The following is a 19155-nucleotide window of genomic DNA, read 5'->3' on the forward strand; positions in this document are numbered from 1 at the left end:
CAGGGTATTTATTACTAGGGAATATCAGCCAGGAAATAGAATAACTTTTTGCGCATGTTATTTTTGAAGAGTTTCTGGGAAATCAGCGCAGAAAAAGTAAAACGGAAGCGTAAATTCCTAAGACTCGTTCTTTTCATTGGAAATTTAATCTATTTGCTTATATAAGGCTTTATAAAATTATTTGAAAAATTCGTATTTACGCTTTTCAGAAAATGTGTACTTTCCCTGCGGTATGTCTACGTAAGAAGTTGTTGCTGGAGCGACTTTATTTGTGAACATGATAAGAAATTTAATAATAAATAAATATAGAGTAGAGCAAACAAATTTAATTTTGTTAAATTTTAAAAATGAAAATGAAGGACATTCAAGCAACTGATTAAACAAAAATATTAAAGAAATTCTAAATAAGGATCATTGAAATTAAAACGTTTGCATCTTATTATACGTGCCCGTTTATAATCAATTAGAAACTTTGTATCTATGTCCTGATTACGCAGGATTCCGATGCACATACAATGCCAACTTTTCATTATTTTTCGAAGGCCCTTCCGTGACAAGGGGCGTTTGGGCCGCGAGGGCGTGGTCATGGCCGATGTGGTTGGGCATAAACTGGCCGCTACAGCCACCGCATGAAATGCCAGTTGAATTATAGACCATTTGAATGAAATTATTTTAATTGCGTAAATCACTTTGCAGCCAAACCGAAAATTCAACAATGCTGCGGTGCATTGGGAGGTGGGGCGCACCATGGAAGTGGGCGTGGCAGGCTAAATAGAGTGGTGCTGGGAAAAACTAAAGTGTGAGCATGCCACTGGCACACTTATTGGCCAATCTCATTTAATGCCCGCCACTTTTGCGGACTTTGTGGGCTAGCAAAGCAGAAATGTTGGGGTATGGACTGGAAATTGCGAAGGGAGGTGGCACAAATGGCAACTAAAAAGGACTGAGGACCATCGAGAATTTAAGCAAAATATTTCTGTTTGCATATTTGCACTCCATTCCCTGATAATTGTTTTCGCTAGGTCGACAATGGAAATAAATTCCGGCAACAATTGTGCGCACAGCTTCATTTCCCTGGGGAGAGGGTGCCACTTGCAATTGCAACTATAATTTGTTCAAATTATCGCCAATATTATGAAAGCATTTTTGCGCAATCCGCTTCTAATGGAGCACACGGCGTATGCGTGATATCAATAAATGCATATTTTACATGCAACGCGACACTTGAAACGGCGATAAATGCAATGTTTCCTTAATTTATGAATCGACATGGACAGATGGAGCAAATATTTGCCAACACTCTTCGTGCATTACATTAATAAAACAGCGCAAAAGTGGGTGCAAAGGTCGCATATAATACTAAGCTTCTGCAAGTATTTGCTGCCGCAGTAATCCTTTTTGGTCAGTGGAGCACATTCTGCCCCCACCTATGACACCCAATTGTTATTTATAGATAAAACTAACAACAGCGGTCAACATATTAGTGAAGTCCTAATAGGAAAAGAATATATAAAAATATTTAATTTAGAATTCTATAAATATTTATCAGCTCAGAATTACACATAGTATCTATGATTTCAGCTTAAACTGCACGCTTTTAAAACTAGTTTCGTATCTTTTGGTTTTCAGTTTTAAGAGTCTTTAAAATTTTTAACAAAAGAGTGTTTCCAATTCTCTTTGATTTTATTTTGACCTCCATTGTATTGATGGTATAGAAACCGGTAAGTGTTTGGTTAGCAGGAGATTTTGTTTGGCTATCGAGTGGTTATTGTTGTCAGCCGAGCGATATAGCCGTGATACGAGATATTCGTGACGGGGCATGACAAACGATGGGGCTTTTGCGATTCTAAATAGGGCTTAGGGCCCAGAGCTTGCCACCATGACTACTGGAACAGTGAACTATGAACTATGAACTTATGGCATATTTGCTTGTCTTCAGCAGCAATCAACTGCACTTAGCGCTAAGTGGGCTTGCTCCACGCCCGCTCTCTCAGCCAGCAGATTTCAATGGCCGCCCGAGAGCCACTTGTCGCCGTCTTGAATTGGAGGCGACGCCGTTGACACGACATGAGTCTCCAATCCCACCACTTGCAGGATCAGCGATAGCACTAACGAACGGGACTCGAGCGGACATGGACTTCCTGCCTGCCATCCTGGCATCCTGACTTCCTGCGCCTGCCACCGGATGCAGTGACACGGTTCGGAAACAGCCTACTGGTTTGGCACTGTACATGAACCATAAGTAGTTGTGCTCATGCGAAATAAAATGAAGTAAAACAAAGCATAAAGCAGTTCTCAATAATTGTATACGTCAATAAAAAGAACAAAATTCTTATTGGCATTACTGTTTACAATTAAAATGTATTTTATATGTGCTCAATTTTCTTGAATTGAATTATCTTTAACTTGTAAAGGTATTTAAGGCCATCTACACGGTTGAACACGGAACTTCGCTGTTGCCGTGAAACATCGCTAGATGGCGCTTTTCCAACACCTTTGTGGCCTGCAACAATTTTAAGTAACTACTTCACATTTTTATTTATTTAAATGAAAATATGAGGTATTTTTAAGGTAATATCTGAGCAAGTGAATTTAGGAAATATCACAGAAGGTGATTGGTTTTTAGGATATAATTTATTGTACTTCATTAATTGTGTTTAATTTTGTAACTTAAGTCTTTTGTAACAAGACAGTTCTGCGTTGCTCGGACAGAAACAAAGCTTTATTTCATTGTAATAAATATGAAACCATGCTGACTTTTTGATACGTATTATTAGCATTTTGTCGCAATTTAATTAAGCTCGCCAGGGGAAATCATATTTACTCAAGGCTCTAGTTTATGCTTCTCAATAATTGTAATAACTTAACTATAATTTGATTAAATCCTCATTTATTCAAAGGAAGCAAATAGTGGCCAGTCCTAGATAAAGTCTCAATTTGACTTGAAATACCGGAATCCCACTTCATATGTGCAAAAGGAAACACAGCGGGCTGCAAGATAATTGTCTTGTCAACTTATGGATTTCATACTGTTTGGCCATTTCCCAAGGACATCATCAATCAGGCCAACAAGGACGAGCCACCTAAACACCCACACTCCTGGCCTCCTGCACACACATGCCACTTATCGGTGTCACGACCATCATCACGATGACGGACAACTCGGTTGGGGGCTTACTCCCACTTTAGCCGGGAAAAGGAAAAATGTCGATCAACTCCCGAGACATGATCAATAAAAAAGGGTTAAAAGCGGGCCAACGCGTTTGTTGCCAAAAAACTGGACAAACTTGCCCGCAATGACAAACTAATTAAAATGCAAAACAGTTTCCTATTTTTAATTTTCGCCATTCTCATGGATTTCTTTTTTCTGGCTTGCTGACCCCGAATATTTTGGCAGTGAAGCAAATTTTATTAAAATTAAATCTGTTATTGTTCTATGAAGGACGTGCAGTGAAGACTGGTGAGTAACGTAAAAATTACCGCGTAGGTATTGTTTTTGAGTGCCATATTTTTTAGCGGGTGCCCACTGTAGTTGGGCTTGTATCTATTGGCATATTGGAAATGTGCCATACCACGACCTTTTTAGGTCCATTTTTATTTTTTTCTCGCCTACACAAAGTTCTTTCCTTTGTTTTTGTTGCTTTACCGCCTGCTGGAGTCTTCTTCTCCTTTTTTTTTGCTCCTGGTCAGCTTGCCATTTGTACATCTCCTTCATACTTGGAGAAAAATCATAGAATCATAGAATTGTCTTCTTAACAAAATGAAACATTGTAAAGCATTAATTCAAAAAATACCTCTTTCTATTTGTAATAATTGTACAACATTTAGATCTAAGTTTCTTCTCTGACCCATTGAATATAAAATTCTTAATTTTTCAAATTATTTTTAAAAGTGCAGATGGAAATACATTTTCGACATACTTATAAACGCACGTGACCATAAGTGCGTCAGTTCGTTTGTCCCCCTCTTTCGGACCGAAGATATTTGCGTATTTCAGTCATGTAACGGTAAAAATTGTTTGCATATTGTTTCGGCCTGACCAACACGGCCATTGTGATTTTGCGTCCCGTTCTCAATATATATATTCGAATGAAAATATATGTATGTGTATATATTGGGAGCAGTGGAACGTGTGCCAGATTGAATGAAGCAAATGAAGCGATCGTGATGACGCCGAAGACGAAGGCGGCAAACTTTCGTTTGTTGAACAAATTAAAATAAAATATATATGTGGCGAGGTGGGTCACGCACGTGCGCCAGTGGCTATGCAACGATTTCTGCGCCATTCCGCCCAACACTCGCACACATACACAAACCAAGTCAAATTAATGGCTGGCAGCGCCATAAGTTATGCAGCTGCATATTAAACACCAGACTGCGATTTCGATTCCGACTCCTGTACCGGTTCCTATACCGATTCCAAGTCGGTGCTGCTGGCCCCGATTCAGCCATGTGGCATTTACACCAATTATCACACACAACATCACACACGCACACACACAGATGTGCGGGAATGGAAGTTATATCATAGCTGGGCGGAGAATATATGGCATTGCTAATGGTCGGATTTCACACGCCTGCTTAAGCAGACTCCTCTGACCATCCCGCTACCTCCACGAACTACAGAATGTGTGTATTTGTAGGGTGCATAAACAAACAACTAACTGGCTAGATAGATGGTCGGATGGAGATACTGGCCCAGAGATGAACAGATAGCCCTTCGGGGTCCGCACATTTGCATTGAGTGCGACCATAAATCAGTTTCATTCAATTCACTTAAGGACATTTTAGGTGCTAATTTCAAACTGCCCCACTGAGCGTCCGATGCGCCAGCAGAAGTCAGTGACAAGTCGGTCAGATAAATGTTGTGAGATCGAAATTGATTGGTTTTTGGGGTGGAGATTTCTTAACTTAACTAGGCCACATCAGTTATTTAGACAATCAGGTTAGCCACCAGATGAAGGAACTCTTGACCATAGCACAAAATTGTATACAATATGTACAGATAATTATTATGGTGTTCTTGGTATGATATATTAACAAAATTCGAAAAAATATAGTCAAGTGTTCTATTTTATACATTATATTTATTTATTCTCTTAGCACTTTATAAAGATTATATGACTGAAAAAATAAATATACAAAATGTTAAGCTTGCTCTGGGTAATCACATCCGTCTATTTTTGTTGTCAGCAAAATATCACTTTGCCCCACACTGATTGCACTCAAATTGATTTCTGAATACATATTTGCATTTGATTATTTGTTGCTGGTGATTTCTATGCAAAATTAGACCAGTTTTTTGCCAGTCTCTTTGAGCGTTTGTCTGCATTTGAAATCGAAAGTATGAGTGCGAGTGTGTTGGTGACACATTTCATTTGATTACATTTCCTTCTTCAAAATGGTTGGGCGCCACACATTGCCTACGGGAATCTATCTAACGCAAAGGTTGCCGAAAAATTCGGGTACTCACAACAGGTGGGGACAATTCGAAAATCATTCATGTTTTTCAAGTGTGCCGCTCCGATGGAGCCGCTGATATGCAAATGCCTTCATTTTGCGGCTATAATGCGTAAAAATCTGCCAGATCCTGCCGAGAATTCGTGGCACATCCTCGCCTGACATCGTTCACCCCACATCCTGTTCTCGTGTTTGCGGTCACCAAATTCGCGTTGTAAGCCAGGATATATATATATGTATATGTATGTGACTGTGTGGAAAACAAGCTAACTGATGTGGATGCAACAAAAAAAAAAAAGAAGGAAAAAGCGAGACAAATGGGGCAAAAGAAGTGAGCGGGTTGCAAAAAATAAAAGCAGGTAAGGCAAAGTTGCACTTGCGTAAAAGTTTCTTCACCCTTTTGTTGCAAATAAATTAAGTGCAGGCGACGTTGAGGCTTATTGGCACAGCTTTCGCTTATTTTGTAAACAGCACAGAAATACACGGAGCACGACGCGAGGCAAGAGGAAAAGGAAAAGCGAGCAGGTGGAAAACCCCACTGGAAGCGCCGTTTCCGCTGTCAGTTAAGTCAAATAACGGTGAGAAGACACGGAGCTGTTGCAGCTACACAGCGAAAATAAACAAACAAGTGGTTAAATAAATAAGCCTTAGAATGGATTTAAAAAAAATAATTTTTGGGGCATTTTAAGACAGTGTTAAGTAATCCAAGCTGAAACCAAATAAAAATCTTCTCGATTTCCCAATATTTACGTTGCTTGTTGTTTGTAAATGATAAATTTAAATAAATATTTTAGATCGGTTTCAAATATCTGAAAATTTTAATTAATTTACTACTTACGTAGTTAAGTCCCTTAAGAAACTATCCGATTTTTACCAGATTTTCGAGATTTCGAATTCAACTAGGAAATTTTTTGCCGTGTACTATTACAGCAAGCAGTTTTGAGGCGGGTTGCATTTTCAGCGGTTGTCAATGGCCGGGTGGCAGACATTATCAGTACTTCCGCAACCAGGGCTCGCGGGGAGGGGCGGTTGGCATTGGGGGCGTGGCAGAGGGCTTGGCAACGGAACTTTGCTGAACAAAACGGAAGTGAATTGTTTCGTGTCCCGGCGCTGCAAACCCTTTCAAGGAGGAAAGACTTCCTTCCAAAGGCGCTCAAACGGAGCTGATTGAATCGATCCATTCGACCGCAAGCACAACTGGTTAACAAAAATGGTGAAAAATCAGCCAATAATAAAGTACAAGTCACTCATGCAAAATGTATAAATACATGACGCACTTAATTAGCGCTCATAGGTTTTAAATGGCGTTAATTGCATGTCATAAATGACACTCTCCAACAAGCAAGAAAGATGCAACCAACCATCATCGGTTGCGTTAATAATCCGGGAAAAGTAGAATTTAACAACAGTTGCAGGCGTCCAACGAAAGCGATACAATCCGCAAGCCGGGCTTAAAGTTCAATATAAAACTGGTTAAAAAGAATATTGTTGATACTGCCATACGTTAGTATGCAAGTTTGTCCAAGAAGAGCGAGTTAAAAAATATTCAAATATAATATGAACTATTTATGCGTACCTGCTATGATAATTTCCACATTACTTACTCCGACTTATTTTTCAGAAGACTTGATTCCAACTTCTTGTTCCATTTGCCGCACACTCGCACGCGCCCCCGATTTATTTTCCCTTCTGTGGCACTTTCAACAGAGTTAGCTGTTAAGTAAATTGTTGAAACGCATGCAGCTATCATAACTTGAATTCTACTGGCTCTGCTCCTGAATGTCCTGTCCTCGCAGGACAAACTTTGCCGAGAGGAAGCGACAGTTGATTTAACACGAAGGCACATACATACACAAACTGCCTTAGTTGCAAACGCGTGCACCTGTCGTCAAAACTTGCATAAGTCATGAAAGCCCAGGAAAATGGCATATAGAAGAGGGAAAGCAAGGGAACATTTTCCACTTCCCTCCCCCTCCCCGTTTGCATTAAAAATGTCAACTCGAGTGATTCCCAGAGTGGCCTGTGCAGAATCCCAAAGCCAAAAACCTCGTTCGAATCCGAAGCGGGATTTATGTGAGCTAATTAAATTTAATGCGCTTTGTGCCGCAGTACTCAATCTGCAAGGCACTGCCCTTCGGTTTCTTTAATTTTTGATCAGCTTTTCCGGACTGCCCAGCCTGGGAAATTTAAGAACTAAGAGCAAGAAAACGTAGAGGAAGAATGTTACTTTGTCGGCAAGGCGAGCAAACTTTATAGGCTTGTTAGGGAAAACTTTACCAGGCCGGCGTTTATTTTCGGCATCTCCAATGCGCCAGCAAATGAAATGAAAACGTGTCAATTTGCTTTTTGGCAGCCCAGACATGGAAGATGCGTGTCAGTTGCTCGTTTTAATTTCCTATTAATTTGTCGAGTCCTCGAAATTTTCCAACATCCTGATCGTTTGATTTCCGAACTGCAACTGAAAGTTTTCACATTTCACATTTTGCCTGCGGCCAATTGATTGGAGATGTTGGCTTATTGAATGGCTCGCACTTTGTCTGTTTATGATTGAAAAACCCTTTTCCGCTCTCCCTTCGAGGAATTTACGGTCTTATTTATTATTTCGCTTTTATATGCTTATGTATGGCCCGTTTCGTTGTGGTTTTGTTTTTGGATTTGGGTCCGTCACTGGCAGCCCTCGTTTTTATGGCCATTTGACTCCGTTTTATTGTCACACCGCAGCGGAATGGGTCCTCCGACCACTTGGCCACTTGGATACTTGGACACTTTAGAGTTGTCTTTCGGTGTCATAAATTTCGCCACGTCGGCCATTTTTGCGGCGTGCTGAGACATTAATTTGATGCCAGCAATGGCTGCTTACCGGGTTTCCGTTTCCGCTTCCGTTTACTTTTCCTGCGTGGGGCGGGGAACATTATTTATTTGCCATTATGGAAACTTCATTCGGTGTTGATTGGAAACTTGTATTACATATAGTATATGGACTTTTTCAATTTCGTGTGGGATGGCAGCGCTGGCAAAACATAATTCCAAGTGCAGCTGAAGTTATGGCAGCCGAAGGAGCCACCAGGATCACACAAATACATATACATATATATATACGTTCTTGAAGGACGCAGCAAAATGCCAAACGCAAATGTCGCCAATATCCCAATGGCAATCGATGAAAATTTATAGAAAATTGCGCACAAATAAAATTTTACGTTTGTTTGCTTTTTTCATTTACGATGCCGGCAAGCATTTTTGCCGTTTTCTTAACCTGTTTTCTTTTCGCCTGCGTGTGGAAAATGTGGAAAATGCTTCTTCTCGACTTCTGGCCGTCAACTCTGTTTTCTCCGCTGCACCAAAGCGATTTGCATTTGCGATTGTTGTTCCTGTTGCTCAGCGGGGAATCCCATTGCTGTTAATGTTTACGATTGTCGTTTTCAATTTCAGTTAATTGAAACAAGGGCAACAAACAGCAAGGCATTAAGCCCGCTCCAAAGGGACCTTCAATTCTCCCAGCTCATATGAGCTTTACGTCTTGTGCAAATTTTAGCCATGTTTTTCCCGCTTTCCAGCTTTTTCTTACAAATTCTCCCGATTTTTTTTTTGTTTGCTTTGCAGTTTTCAGCTTTGAACATTTTTTCAGTTGCAATAGTTTATTCCGCTTGCGCTGAAAGTGTGCTGTAGTTTTTTGTCGAGAACTTTAAGGGATAAGAAGGATATTTCTTTAATGCAAGTCCTTAAGTGAACAGAACAAATACCCAGCAAACTCTCCGAAATAGTATTGAGCTAAAGGTAAGCTTACATTTATATATGTCTAGCAGTCTAGACCAGATCAATATTCTTATATAAAATGTTACTGTGAGACAAAATGTTGGTCTTTTAAGGAAGTTTTCTAGTATTAAACTCTTAAACAGACTTTACTTCAAAAATATTCTCTTTCTGTATTTCTGTTTGTTATTTGCCCTCAATTTTTGTTGCTGCTGCATAAACAAAGAAATTGCACTGCCACTAATTAAGTCAATTAAAAATTAAATAACTTTAAACTGGTTTCAATTGGTTGCTGACCGCATGTTGTTATTGAATGACCGGCAAGTGTTGGCCAGAATTGCTAATTGCGGCCAGATGCAATTGAGTAACAAAGCAACCGCAGCATCCTGGCCACATCCACTCAAATCCACACGATCAAACAAAACCATCTCCAAACCATATGGAGTACAAACTACAGAATGGCAAAGCACCCACTTTTGGGCATTAGCTTCCCGAAGTGCTATTGTCTGGCTGAGCGGACGACTGTGGAGCACAAAAACTGCATATCGATAAGTAGTAAAAGTATCTGGTATCTGCAAAAAAAAAAAATATACGAAAAAATAAAGAGCCAAGCGAATTTTCCACATCATTAGATGGCCAGCTGGGGAGCTGGTTCGCATTTCCCTTTCGGCTTTTTGGTGGCCGATGCATATTTATCACACGCCATATTAATCAACTCGATTTCGCTCTCCGCCGTCTTTCGTCCTTTTTCCGCTCTAAAATCAGCATTAAATTCAGAAAAGTACCAGGATGCATGGAAGGATGAGACGGAGTTCTGGTAACCTTTATGAATGAGCCACAGAGCTTTCACTTGCCGGCGAGGGAAATCGTAAAAACGCTTTGTTTACATAGAACAGCGAATGCGAATGCTTTTTACCGGCCTGGCCCATGCGAAAAGCTTTGGAAAGCCAATAATGGTAACAGTTTTTCCGGAGTTATGGCAAAAAGCTGGTGGGCACAGTTTACAACAGGTGAAAGCTTTAGCTTGGCAACAAACCATACCAAATCCATTGTAGAATGTCAAAAATGCTAATTCTTGGCTGATATTGTAACATTTAACACAAAAATTATGTTGAGTGTAACGTTTTCAGTAACATTTAAATAAATTGGTAATATTTCTGATTTTAAATATATAATATAATAATAATAACATTACTATTAGTATTATTAATACTACTACCCAATAAATTAGAGACAATGATCAGATTTTGTTTCCAGACATGGTAAGTTTATTTTTAATGCCGGAAAAACTTATGGAAATGTAAATAAATTCGTTAGCTGCAAAGTATATTTTGCCTCAAATAAATATTATTTATAAGATTTCATATGACTATGACTACTCACAATTATCGGATATTAACTTCATTTTCGTTTAGTAAAAATGCCATGTTTCTTGATACAATAATATTTGTTCTTTAGATACAAACACAGTTTGCTTAAATGTTCACTTAATCTATGAGGTTACCAGAACGTCAAGGGAAAGTATATGAAAGATAATGATATGCACACGAGCAATCACTCGAATGAATATAATATATAGTATTTAAAAATAGATACAGATACAAATAGGTACAGATAACAGATACTTAGCACTTAAAGATACGTCGGCGCTTTAAGGAACTTTCTTGAACTTCAACAGGCACTCGTAGAGTGTCAGTTGCCTGGTTTCTGGCATAAACATAAATACGGCCAAACCGACAATAAAACTAAAAACACCGATCGTGAAAAAGAACACAGAGACGGTGATGTAGTGCTCAAAGGTGGCCAAAAGCAGACCCAACTGGAGCAATTGCTCTAGGATTAGGATGCCAGCTAAGCATCTTGCCTTGTGAGCGATGCTAAAGGCTTCGGCTGTGTAGACTAGGGCGGGCACAGCCACGCCCCCAGCTACTATCACTTCGAAGAGCAGCATAAGAAGGGCAATGACCAGTAAATTAATGTCATAGAAGGATCTCTTAACAGATTCTAAGTGATCGAACACTCCACCCACCATCACGATGACAACGCCGGCCAGGAAAAGGGATAAGGAACACAGTTTCCTGCGACCCTGCCAATCCACTACGAAGGCTCCCAGGACACTGCCCATAAGGCCAGCGAATGCCAGCCAGTACATGCAGTTCATATCGCATTCGAGGCCATGCCAACTGACGACCATAAATGCTCGATTATAGCTCAAGGACACGGCCAGGGTGGCAAAGCATCTGAGTAGCAGGACCTTGAAAAAGGGCAGAACACGTCGGGCCCAGACTCTCCAATCGGCCACCGATTCTTCCGGCTCCTCAACAAAACGCTCCCAATCTCGAGCGCTGTGGAGTTGCCGGCAGTCTTCCCGCAATCTTACCAACTCGGTGGTGGATTGTCCGTGTAGAGCTTTCAGGGTCTCACCCACAGCCATATCTCGTTCCTGATGCAGCAGAAGTATTGGTGACTCCAAGCGATGGGCTAGTGCCAGGATAACAGCTCCCAGCCCCAGGCCAGCCAACGCCATTCCATGCAACTGATCAATGTGCATCTCGTATCCTTGCGTATCCAGTGGCCTCAAATTGTGCCACACGCGAGTGTAGAACACCTGCATGCAGACCCCCAGCCACAGGAATATCTTCTCACAGCTGAGGAGCATTCCTCGAATCGATTTGTGGGCCACCTCGGATCCGGTGACCAGTGCCTGAATCTGGGTTAGGCCATAGGCTGCACCCACACTGACGCTACTGTAACAGGCGGCCAGAAAATGCTGGGGAAGAACTACATTCAGAATGCCAGCTATAATCATCAGGAAGCCACTGGAGGTCTGTCAAATAAAAACGATATTAAAAAGAAAACTAATAAGATATTTTTATAAAAGAAAAAGAAAATTATAAAGTGAATCTTAGAATCGATTTTTTATATATAACCTTCATATAATCAGCAGTTAACTTCATACCAAAACAAATATTTTTCTACCACTCCAATTTTTGTCAGTGCGAAATCAGTGCGAATAATTATTGTTTTGTGTAACCTGATTTAGCACTTCGGAAATCCCAACAACCGATCGATCAGCCCTCGCTCACCGCCCAGTGACTATCGCCACTTAATGGCCAATGCAGGTTGAACGCGGTTGATCGCGTTATCAGTTTATTGGATTGATAAGCCCCTAATGGTTAAGTGTGCTAATGGCCGCAGAATGAATTATTGATGGCATGGAAAAGGGCCAAACTAGGTGGAGATTTTGCTTGGCAGCGCACAGTAGATTGTGATTTATAGTGAGTTATAAAGCTACTTACATATGCCACATTTTTGGTGACACGCTGAACGAATAGGGCTGCCAAAAGGGCACCCAATGCTGCTCCAATAAACCAGCTCATCATCAGATTGTGGGTATTGTGGTTGTTTAAGAATTTGCCAGCAGGTGTATCAAAAATTGACCAGGCCAAACGCATTCCACAGCCCACGAAAACAATCGACGCTGTTGGTGATTGAAAATAAAGGCTAAAAAACTAGATACCCTAAGGTTTTCTTCACTTTTACCAGAGGCCATGGACTGGAACTGAAGGCGGTATTTCCACATTAGCCGGATCCAGGACAACTTGGCCTCTTCCTCAATTGTAGGCAGCATCGGCATTTTAAACTTAATCACAATATCACCGCGTAACGCAATAAAAGCCAAGGGACTTAACAATTTGTGGCGACGTTTCCGTTTTTTAATTATTTGTCCAGTTGATTTGTTGATTGTTGTTTACTCGAGACTTTTTCATTGGAACCGCTGCTGGCTTGTTTGTCTTCTTGAGTATGTCATTATTTTTGCACTTTGTGTCACACCGATATTTGGCTAAAAAGCAAAACTCACACTTGTCGGACAGCCAACTCGCGAACGCGACGAATCAAGTTAACCGACTGTTCAGACGCCGCTTGATAAATGAAGGAGCATCGAGCGGTTATTGAGCGAGCACCTCGATTTGGCCAGCACTTTCGATAAGATAACAGTGGGCCGAAACCTTTTGCCAACCCACTTATCGCTCTGATTACTGGATATAAATAAATTAATTAAATTTGAATTTGTATGAAGGCAAAAAATCACATGTGTGTATATGAGCCAGGAGGAACCTATAGACACTATTGACGCAAAGAGCGAAAGTTGATTTGTTAGAGATGCGCCAATTGCTAGTTACTTTAGTTATTTATGAAAATTTTAAGTTTAAAAACATTTCTGCATGTTTCATGAAGAATACTAATTTAAATGCCCTAATTTACTAATTTAATTAAAAGATGAAGAAGTATCATCCGTATGATAAATAAAATCATAAAACAGCACCTTTTTATATTTAATAAATTTAATTAATTGCGGATTCACATTCTTTAATTCGTTTTACTTTTAGCACACCTAAAACTTGAACTAGTTCCCATTCTAAATAGGGTTTATTTGATCTATATAAAGTCCAGCAAACATATATGAGGCCGGGAATCTTATCAGAGATGTATGGGAACCGCTTTAATTGCCGTTTGGAAATAAACCTTTTGGCTCGCCGTGCTTATCTGTGAAGTTTATACCATGGTGTTCCCCATAAGTATAATAACCATTAGCTTCATGATGATCGGCACAAAAGAGTGCAGCAAATAGCTAACCAAATCTGTAGAGTCACTTTAGCGCCGATAAGGCAACGTCACACTCCCACGGTTTCTTAATAAGATTTCAGATTTATTTTGCTAGCGTTATCTTACGAGTATATATGTATATGCTCTTATTTACTGGCTAGGTTCGAGGTGCCTACTTTCAGGCTGGTGGGATTACGAATTCCTGGAACTTAAATTGGGCTTGCAGGAGAGTGGTGTCCTTCGTTTCGGGCATGTACCAAACACTGAAGAGAAATCCTGCCAATAGTAAGCCTCCCAGGATAAAGAAGTACAGTGCCACATAACTGCTATCACTGCCAATAGCTGCGAAATCCACTTGGCAGAGGAGCAGCTGGACAATCATCTCCAGAATATAGGAGATTGCAATGCAAGGCCTTTTGATGCGACGTGGGAAGGCCTCCGAGAGATAGGATGAGCTGGGCGCAAAGGCTATGCCGGCAAATAATTGGTAGATGAGCAGCAGCCACAGGGCCATCCGATTGTCCGAGAATGTTAGTAGATGGCTTCCCGCGAATCTGCTGGCTAGTCCACACGCCAGGCCTCCCGAAATGACCAGTCCCAGAAGCAGCGGAATCTTCCTGCCCAAGGAGTCCAGGGCAAAGGAGGTCGTGAAGCTGCCCATCAGTCGCAGGAAACCAAAGAGCACATATGGACCAGAACTATCGCCGTACACCTCCGTGCTCGTCCATGCCAATGTAAAGGCCACCATCATACTCAAGCTGAGTGCATACAACGCCCTTAGCACCGAAAGGCGAACGAGGGCGGGGAGGGCGTGGCGCCAACCCATTGATCTGTGGTGTTCCACATATGTGCGGTGATCCCTCACTTGGTCGTAGGTCTCAGAAGTCACAGCTCTCGGTCTTTGAAGCCTGCTCAAAGCTTGAATGGCACCCTGTTCATTACCCTGCTCCAGCAGGTCCACCGGGGATTCGATGGATAGGAGGAAGGCGAGCAGCAGGGCTATGGAGCCCAGGACTCCACTGAGCACTCCCTGGAACTGCTCCTCCGTAAAATCACTCTGAACATCCCAACTATGACTGCACACGATCTGCACAAAGATGCCAATCGTTGTGGGCCACTGTTCCGCCGCAGACGTGTGGGTTCCCCTCTTGTAGAATACCGACAGTTCACCTGCCACGGCCAAAGTGGGTGCGATGGCCAGTCCGTTGGCCAATCCATTCATATATCTCCCTGCCAGCAGGGCGTCCAAATCCATTCGGTTCACCGCCATCACTATTCCACCTGTGATAGTGAGCAGCGAACAGAACTCCTTAAGGGATAAACAAGATTTTAATTTACATAAGTGTATCCATTGTGATATGGACATATTGAAGCAAGTTATATGTCGTGATTATTTTTCAAACAACTTAAATGCACAAAAGCCGATATATAGAAAACAATTCTTTTTTTCTTACCATTAATGTTTTGTATGGAAACCATCTGCTAAACAATCCGCCGAGCAGGGCACCAATAATGGCCCCAATAAACCAGCAAATTTGAACATGGTTGGTAACTTCAAGTTGGACAAGCACACCATCAAAACCAATGCTCCATGCTATGTGAATTCCACCGGTCAGGAATATAAGGGCAGCTGTAAAAATAGCTAATTATTAACATATTTTACACATTTGAAATGCAGAACCCAAATAGCCTTATCGGTTAAGATGACATTTTAAACTGTCGTGCTATATCTCACATAATTATATTATCGAAATTTTTAAGCTCACTTTCCTTTTCTACAAAATTTCGAATTGTTTTAAATACAATAACTAAGTTATACTTTTTAATTTACGAAACTGTTTGAATGTATGCTGAAAACATGAATGTTAATTATCTGAACACCTCTCATTTTTTTGGCATTTATAGACAGGCTTCCGCTCCGATAATATCAGTTTCAATCTAATAAATATTGCTGACACAGAGAATGAATAATTTCTGACTTGGACCTTCACCTATCCAAAATGATGTGACGCGTATTTACCTCACACATAGGATGATAGGGAAATTCGTAGATATATTATGATTTATTACTGCCAAATAACAATTTATCAACATTGAAGAGTATTATTGTACGTCATGACAGTACATGTAATTGCATTTTACTGGAAAGTACTATAAATACTCGTTAAGTGGCATTTCTCTTACCAGCGCCAACTGCATTAGCCTGTGGCTGATTGCGTAGATCCCGATTGCAGCAAGGACTTGTCTGTGAGTTCTGCAGGATCAGCTCCCGCTGGCGATCGGAGTTCCTGTGGATGTGCTGTTCCGCATCACTATGGATGGGTACGACGTGGAATCCATCGTCTGGAGATGGCCGTTCGGTCTGCATCGGACCTTTTGTGGTCGAACTCACGGTGAAGACTACACGACGCGTGTTTCGGTTCTTGTAGGTGAGCGTGTTGAACAGGTCCCTGGTTTATCTATCGGCGGTCAACTAATCTTATCGGGTATTGATTGATAAGTGGGTGCTTTGATATTTCGGGCTTCGCTATCTTTTAGAGCCAGTTTTCCCTATCACGACTTCTTAGTATACAAACGCCTGGGAAATGAGCATGTGTTTTGTGGGATTTGTTTGTTTGTTCACATTGGCAGGTAAAACTGCGATTGCCAACCATTACCTTCGGTTTCTCGCCTTTCAACTCTCTGTCTCTTTTAGTTGGCCAAAATCTCTTTCATTAGTTTACGAGAAAGAAGCAATTCGACGTGTCCAACACTTCAATGAGAATTGTTTTGTTGACAGTTCGTAAATGATATCAATAGCTGAAGAAAAATACGATTGGGAAATACAACGCCTGGAGTGCTTGCTTTGCAATAAATATTTATTATCTTTGAAATGACTAAAGCGGTAAGAGAAGTATTCCACCAACTAGAAACCCATGCTGATGAATTTACTGAACTTATTCTGGGCCTCCCTCAAAGTGGTCCTTCTGGTTTCCGGCAGGCAAACGAGGCCAAAGAAGAAGCCAAACAGATAGAGTCCTCCCATGACATAAAAGTAGTTGGCTCCGCCAGTAAAGCTCCATCTGATCATAGTCAAAACAATGAAGACAAGCATCTCGACAATGAAGGTGAAGGATATGAAGTGCTGCTTAACCTCCAGCGGGAAGGCCTCCGAAAGGTAAGGCGATGTGGCTGTAAAGGCGATACCGGCAAACAGTTCAAAGACCAATAACATTATGACGTTGCCGGTATTATAAGAAAAGATATTGAACTGGGCTGCTACCACAAAGGACATGACACTGCAAACGATGAGTCCTAGAAGTGTGGGCTTCTTGCGACCACAGGACTCCATGCAGAACGTGGCTATAAAGTTTCCCATCCAGCGGCAAATGCCGAATCCAATGAACCAACCCACAGAAATGGATACATATCCAAACGGACTGGCAAGTGAATACAAAAAGCCGATCATGACAAATTTGGAAATGCTCATGGCATTGAGACCGCGAAGAAAAGCGAGTCGGATGAAGGTGGGCAGCGCCTGTCCGATGCTCTGACCCATGGAAAGTTCCTTGTTCTGGGCCAAGTACTTCTTGTGCTCCGCCAGCTGCTCGAAGGTTTCGTTGGTCAAGGTATACGGCCTCTGGAGTCGTCTCAGTGCGTCAATAGCTCCCTGTTCGTCATTGTTCTTGGCCAGCATGATTACCGGAGACTCGATGCACAGCAGTGAGCCAATAATCAGGGCCAAAAATCCATATATAATGCTCAGCACTCCTTTCATATTCTCCGCCGAGAAGGAGTTATACGAAGGGTAAGCCGCTGAGTTCCACGAGGAGGTGTAGATGATCTGCAGGAAGATTCCCAGTCCAAAGCACATCTGTTCGATGCTGGCTGAGACCAATCCTCTCATATAAGACACTGAGACCTCTCCGGCCAAGGCCATGAATGGAGCAAACACCAGTCCATTGGCGATTCCATCCAGATAGGAAGCCGCCAACGTGGCATCGCCATTATGCTTCGTACTGGCAATCAGTATTCCGCCAATCATCACCAGAATCGAACTGAAGATCTGTTTGCAAAGGTCTAGTTAATGAAGTAATTGTTGAAGTGTTTTATATTTTATTATTATTACTTACCAAGACATACTTCTTGGCCACTTTGTTTATGAGAAACCAGCTGAGCACAGCTCCTATAATGCCACCAATGAACCAGGCTGCAAAATTATGCTCAGTGGTTTTATAGTAGATTACTCCACTGAATCCAATGCTCCACGCAATGTTCATACCGCCAGAGACAAAAATGAGACCCGCTGGAGATTAAACGGTAACAATATTTAATTTGGTATTTACAACACATATATATAATATTACTTTATGTCGTACTTTCAAAATTATATTTCTTTGACTCACCTGCTCCAACAGCATTCGATTGTGGCTTGTTCTTCTGATTACGACTGTACCAACTGTTATTTACCGTGATGGTTTGCTGGGCCGAATTATGAGGTAGTGGTGCTTGTGGTGATCCGTATCCTGGTGGTGCACCGTAGAACTGTGGGGGATATCCTTGTTGGGGTGGAGGTGGGTACCCTGAAAATCCAATCTGTGGTGGCGGAGGGTTCCAGGAATGTCCCGGCTGAGGATATCTCGATTGGGGGTATCCTGGTTGTGGATATCCTAGGTGCGAGTATTCCTGCTGTGGTGGTGCAGTTGCAAAACCCATCGGCGGAGGATCCTGTTGTGCAAAATTGTCGTTTCTCATTTTTTGTTCGTGGTTCGACCGTCCTAGTAAATGGCCAATTTCGAACTGGTTGACGGAATGTCTGTAACTGTAGAATTACCGGGACCGAAATTATAATTGAGTGGTACACAGCTTATCACTTCGTTATTGATAAGCTGCAAATGGCCAGCGATAATAGCGGGGCATCTTATCAAAGCATGGTTGTGCATTTTATTGACCACTAAAAGGTGCCTCCCACGGACTTAGCTTGTTTTGAATCACTTTCCTCGAAAAAAGTTGGTAAATATTTCATTGCCACTTCAGACGGTAGTGTTAAGATAGTAATTCTAAAAGGTGGGAAAACCATTTGAACGCCAATTAGTTATAAATAATATTAAAATAATGTTATATAAAAATAAAAGAAAAATAATTTGCGTTTATTTTAACTTTAAACAGGTGTCAAAAATTGTTGGCTTTCAAAATATTATAATGATATTAAATAAAAAGTATAATAATTTAATATATATATATAAATAATATATATATACATTATTTACTATATTTTATATATTTATAATTTATATATATTTATAAAATTTTCAGTTAGTGCTTTGCAATGAAATAAATGATCTAAAACGATGA

General features: G+C 41.1%; 4 protein-coding genes across 4 annotated transcripts in view; 1 reads left to right on the forward strand and 3 right to left on the reverse strand.

Moving 5' to 3' along the window:
• The window catches only part of LOC6605131 (kin of IRRE-like protein 2), a 156437-nt gene that overhangs the window by 93352 nt on the left and 43930 nt on the right, over positions 1 to 19155 (forward strand). The gene's annotated exons all lie outside the window — the stretch shown is intronic.
• Positions 10755 to 13149, reverse strand: LOC6605134. The gene is made up of 3 exons (XM_032717576.1): positions 12757 to 13149; positions 12513 to 12694; positions 10755 to 12040 (listed from the first exon to the last, which is right to left on the reverse strand). The coding sequence occupies exons 1-3, from the start codon at positions 12848 to 12850 to the stop codon at positions 10865 to 10867; spliced, it is 1452 nt and encodes a 483-aa protein (XP_032573467.1). The 5' UTR covers positions 12851 to 13149; the 3' UTR covers positions 10755 to 10864.
• LOC6605135 (inositol transporter 1) lies at positions 13904 to 16227 on the reverse strand. Its single transcript, XM_002029940.2, has 3 exons — positions 16006 to 16227; positions 15276 to 15451; positions 13904 to 15130 (listed from the first exon to the last, which is right to left on the reverse strand). The coding sequence occupies exons 1-3, from the start codon at positions 16187 to 16189 to the stop codon at positions 14000 to 14002; spliced, it is 1491 nt and encodes a 496-aa protein (XP_002029976.1). The 5' UTR covers positions 16190 to 16227; the 3' UTR covers positions 13904 to 13999.
• On the reverse strand, positions 16661 to 18609 carry LOC6605136. Its single transcript, XM_002029941.2, has 3 exons — positions 18207 to 18609; positions 17934 to 18106; positions 16661 to 17866 (listed from the first exon to the last, which is right to left on the reverse strand). The coding sequence occupies exons 1-3, from the start codon at positions 18553 to 18555 to the stop codon at positions 16727 to 16729; spliced, it is 1662 nt and encodes a 553-aa protein (XP_002029977.1). The 5' UTR covers positions 18556 to 18609; the 3' UTR covers positions 16661 to 16726.

This window comes from Drosophila sechellia, chromosome 3L, assembly GCF_004382195.2.
Source record: "Drosophila sechellia strain sech25 chromosome 3L, ASM438219v1, whole genome shotgun sequence".
NCBI lineage: Eukaryota > Metazoa > Arthropoda > Insecta > Diptera > Drosophilidae > Drosophila > Drosophila sechellia.

Excerpts from the sequence above, each read along its gene's own strand:
- LOC6605134 (XM_032717576.1), bottom strand. The coding sequence starts at position 12,850 with ATGCCGATGCTGCCTACAATTGAGGAAGAGGCCAAGTTGTCCTGGATC. Across the intron at positions 12,695-12,756 it reads GTTCCAGTCCATGGCCTCTG|CGTCGATTGTTTTCGTGGGC; the intron begins GTAAAAGTGAAG and ends AATCACCAACAG. Across the intron at positions 12,041-12,512 it reads TCACCAAAAATGTGGCATAT|ACCTCCAGTGGCTTCCTGAT; the intron begins GTAAGTAGCTTT and ends TTTATTTGACAG.
- LOC6605135 (XM_002029940.2), bottom strand. The coding sequence starts at position 16,189 with ATGCAGACCGAACGGCCATCTCCAGACGATGGATTCCACGTCGTACCC. Across the intron at positions 15,452-16,005 it reads GGCTAATGCAGTTGGCGCTG|CTGCCCTTATATTCCTGACC; the intron begins GTAAGAGAAATG and ends CTATTTTTACAG. Across the intron at positions 15,131-15,275 it reads TTCCATACAAAACATTAATG|GAGTTCTGTTCGCTGCTCAC; the intron begins GTAAGAAAAAAA and ends TTATCCCTTAAG.
- LOC6605136 (XM_002029941.2), bottom strand. The coding sequence starts at position 18,555 with ATGAGAAACGACAATTTTGCACAACAGGATCCTCCGCCGATGGGTTTT. Across the intron at positions 18,107-18,206 it reads ATCGAATGCTGTTGGAGCAG|CGGGTCTCATTTTTGTCTCT; the intron begins GTGAGTCAAAGA and ends TTTAATCTCCAG. Across the intron at positions 17,867-17,933 it reads TGGCCAAGAAGTATGTCTTG|ATCTTCAGTTCGATTCTGGT; the intron begins GTAAGTAATAAT and ends CTTTGCAAACAG.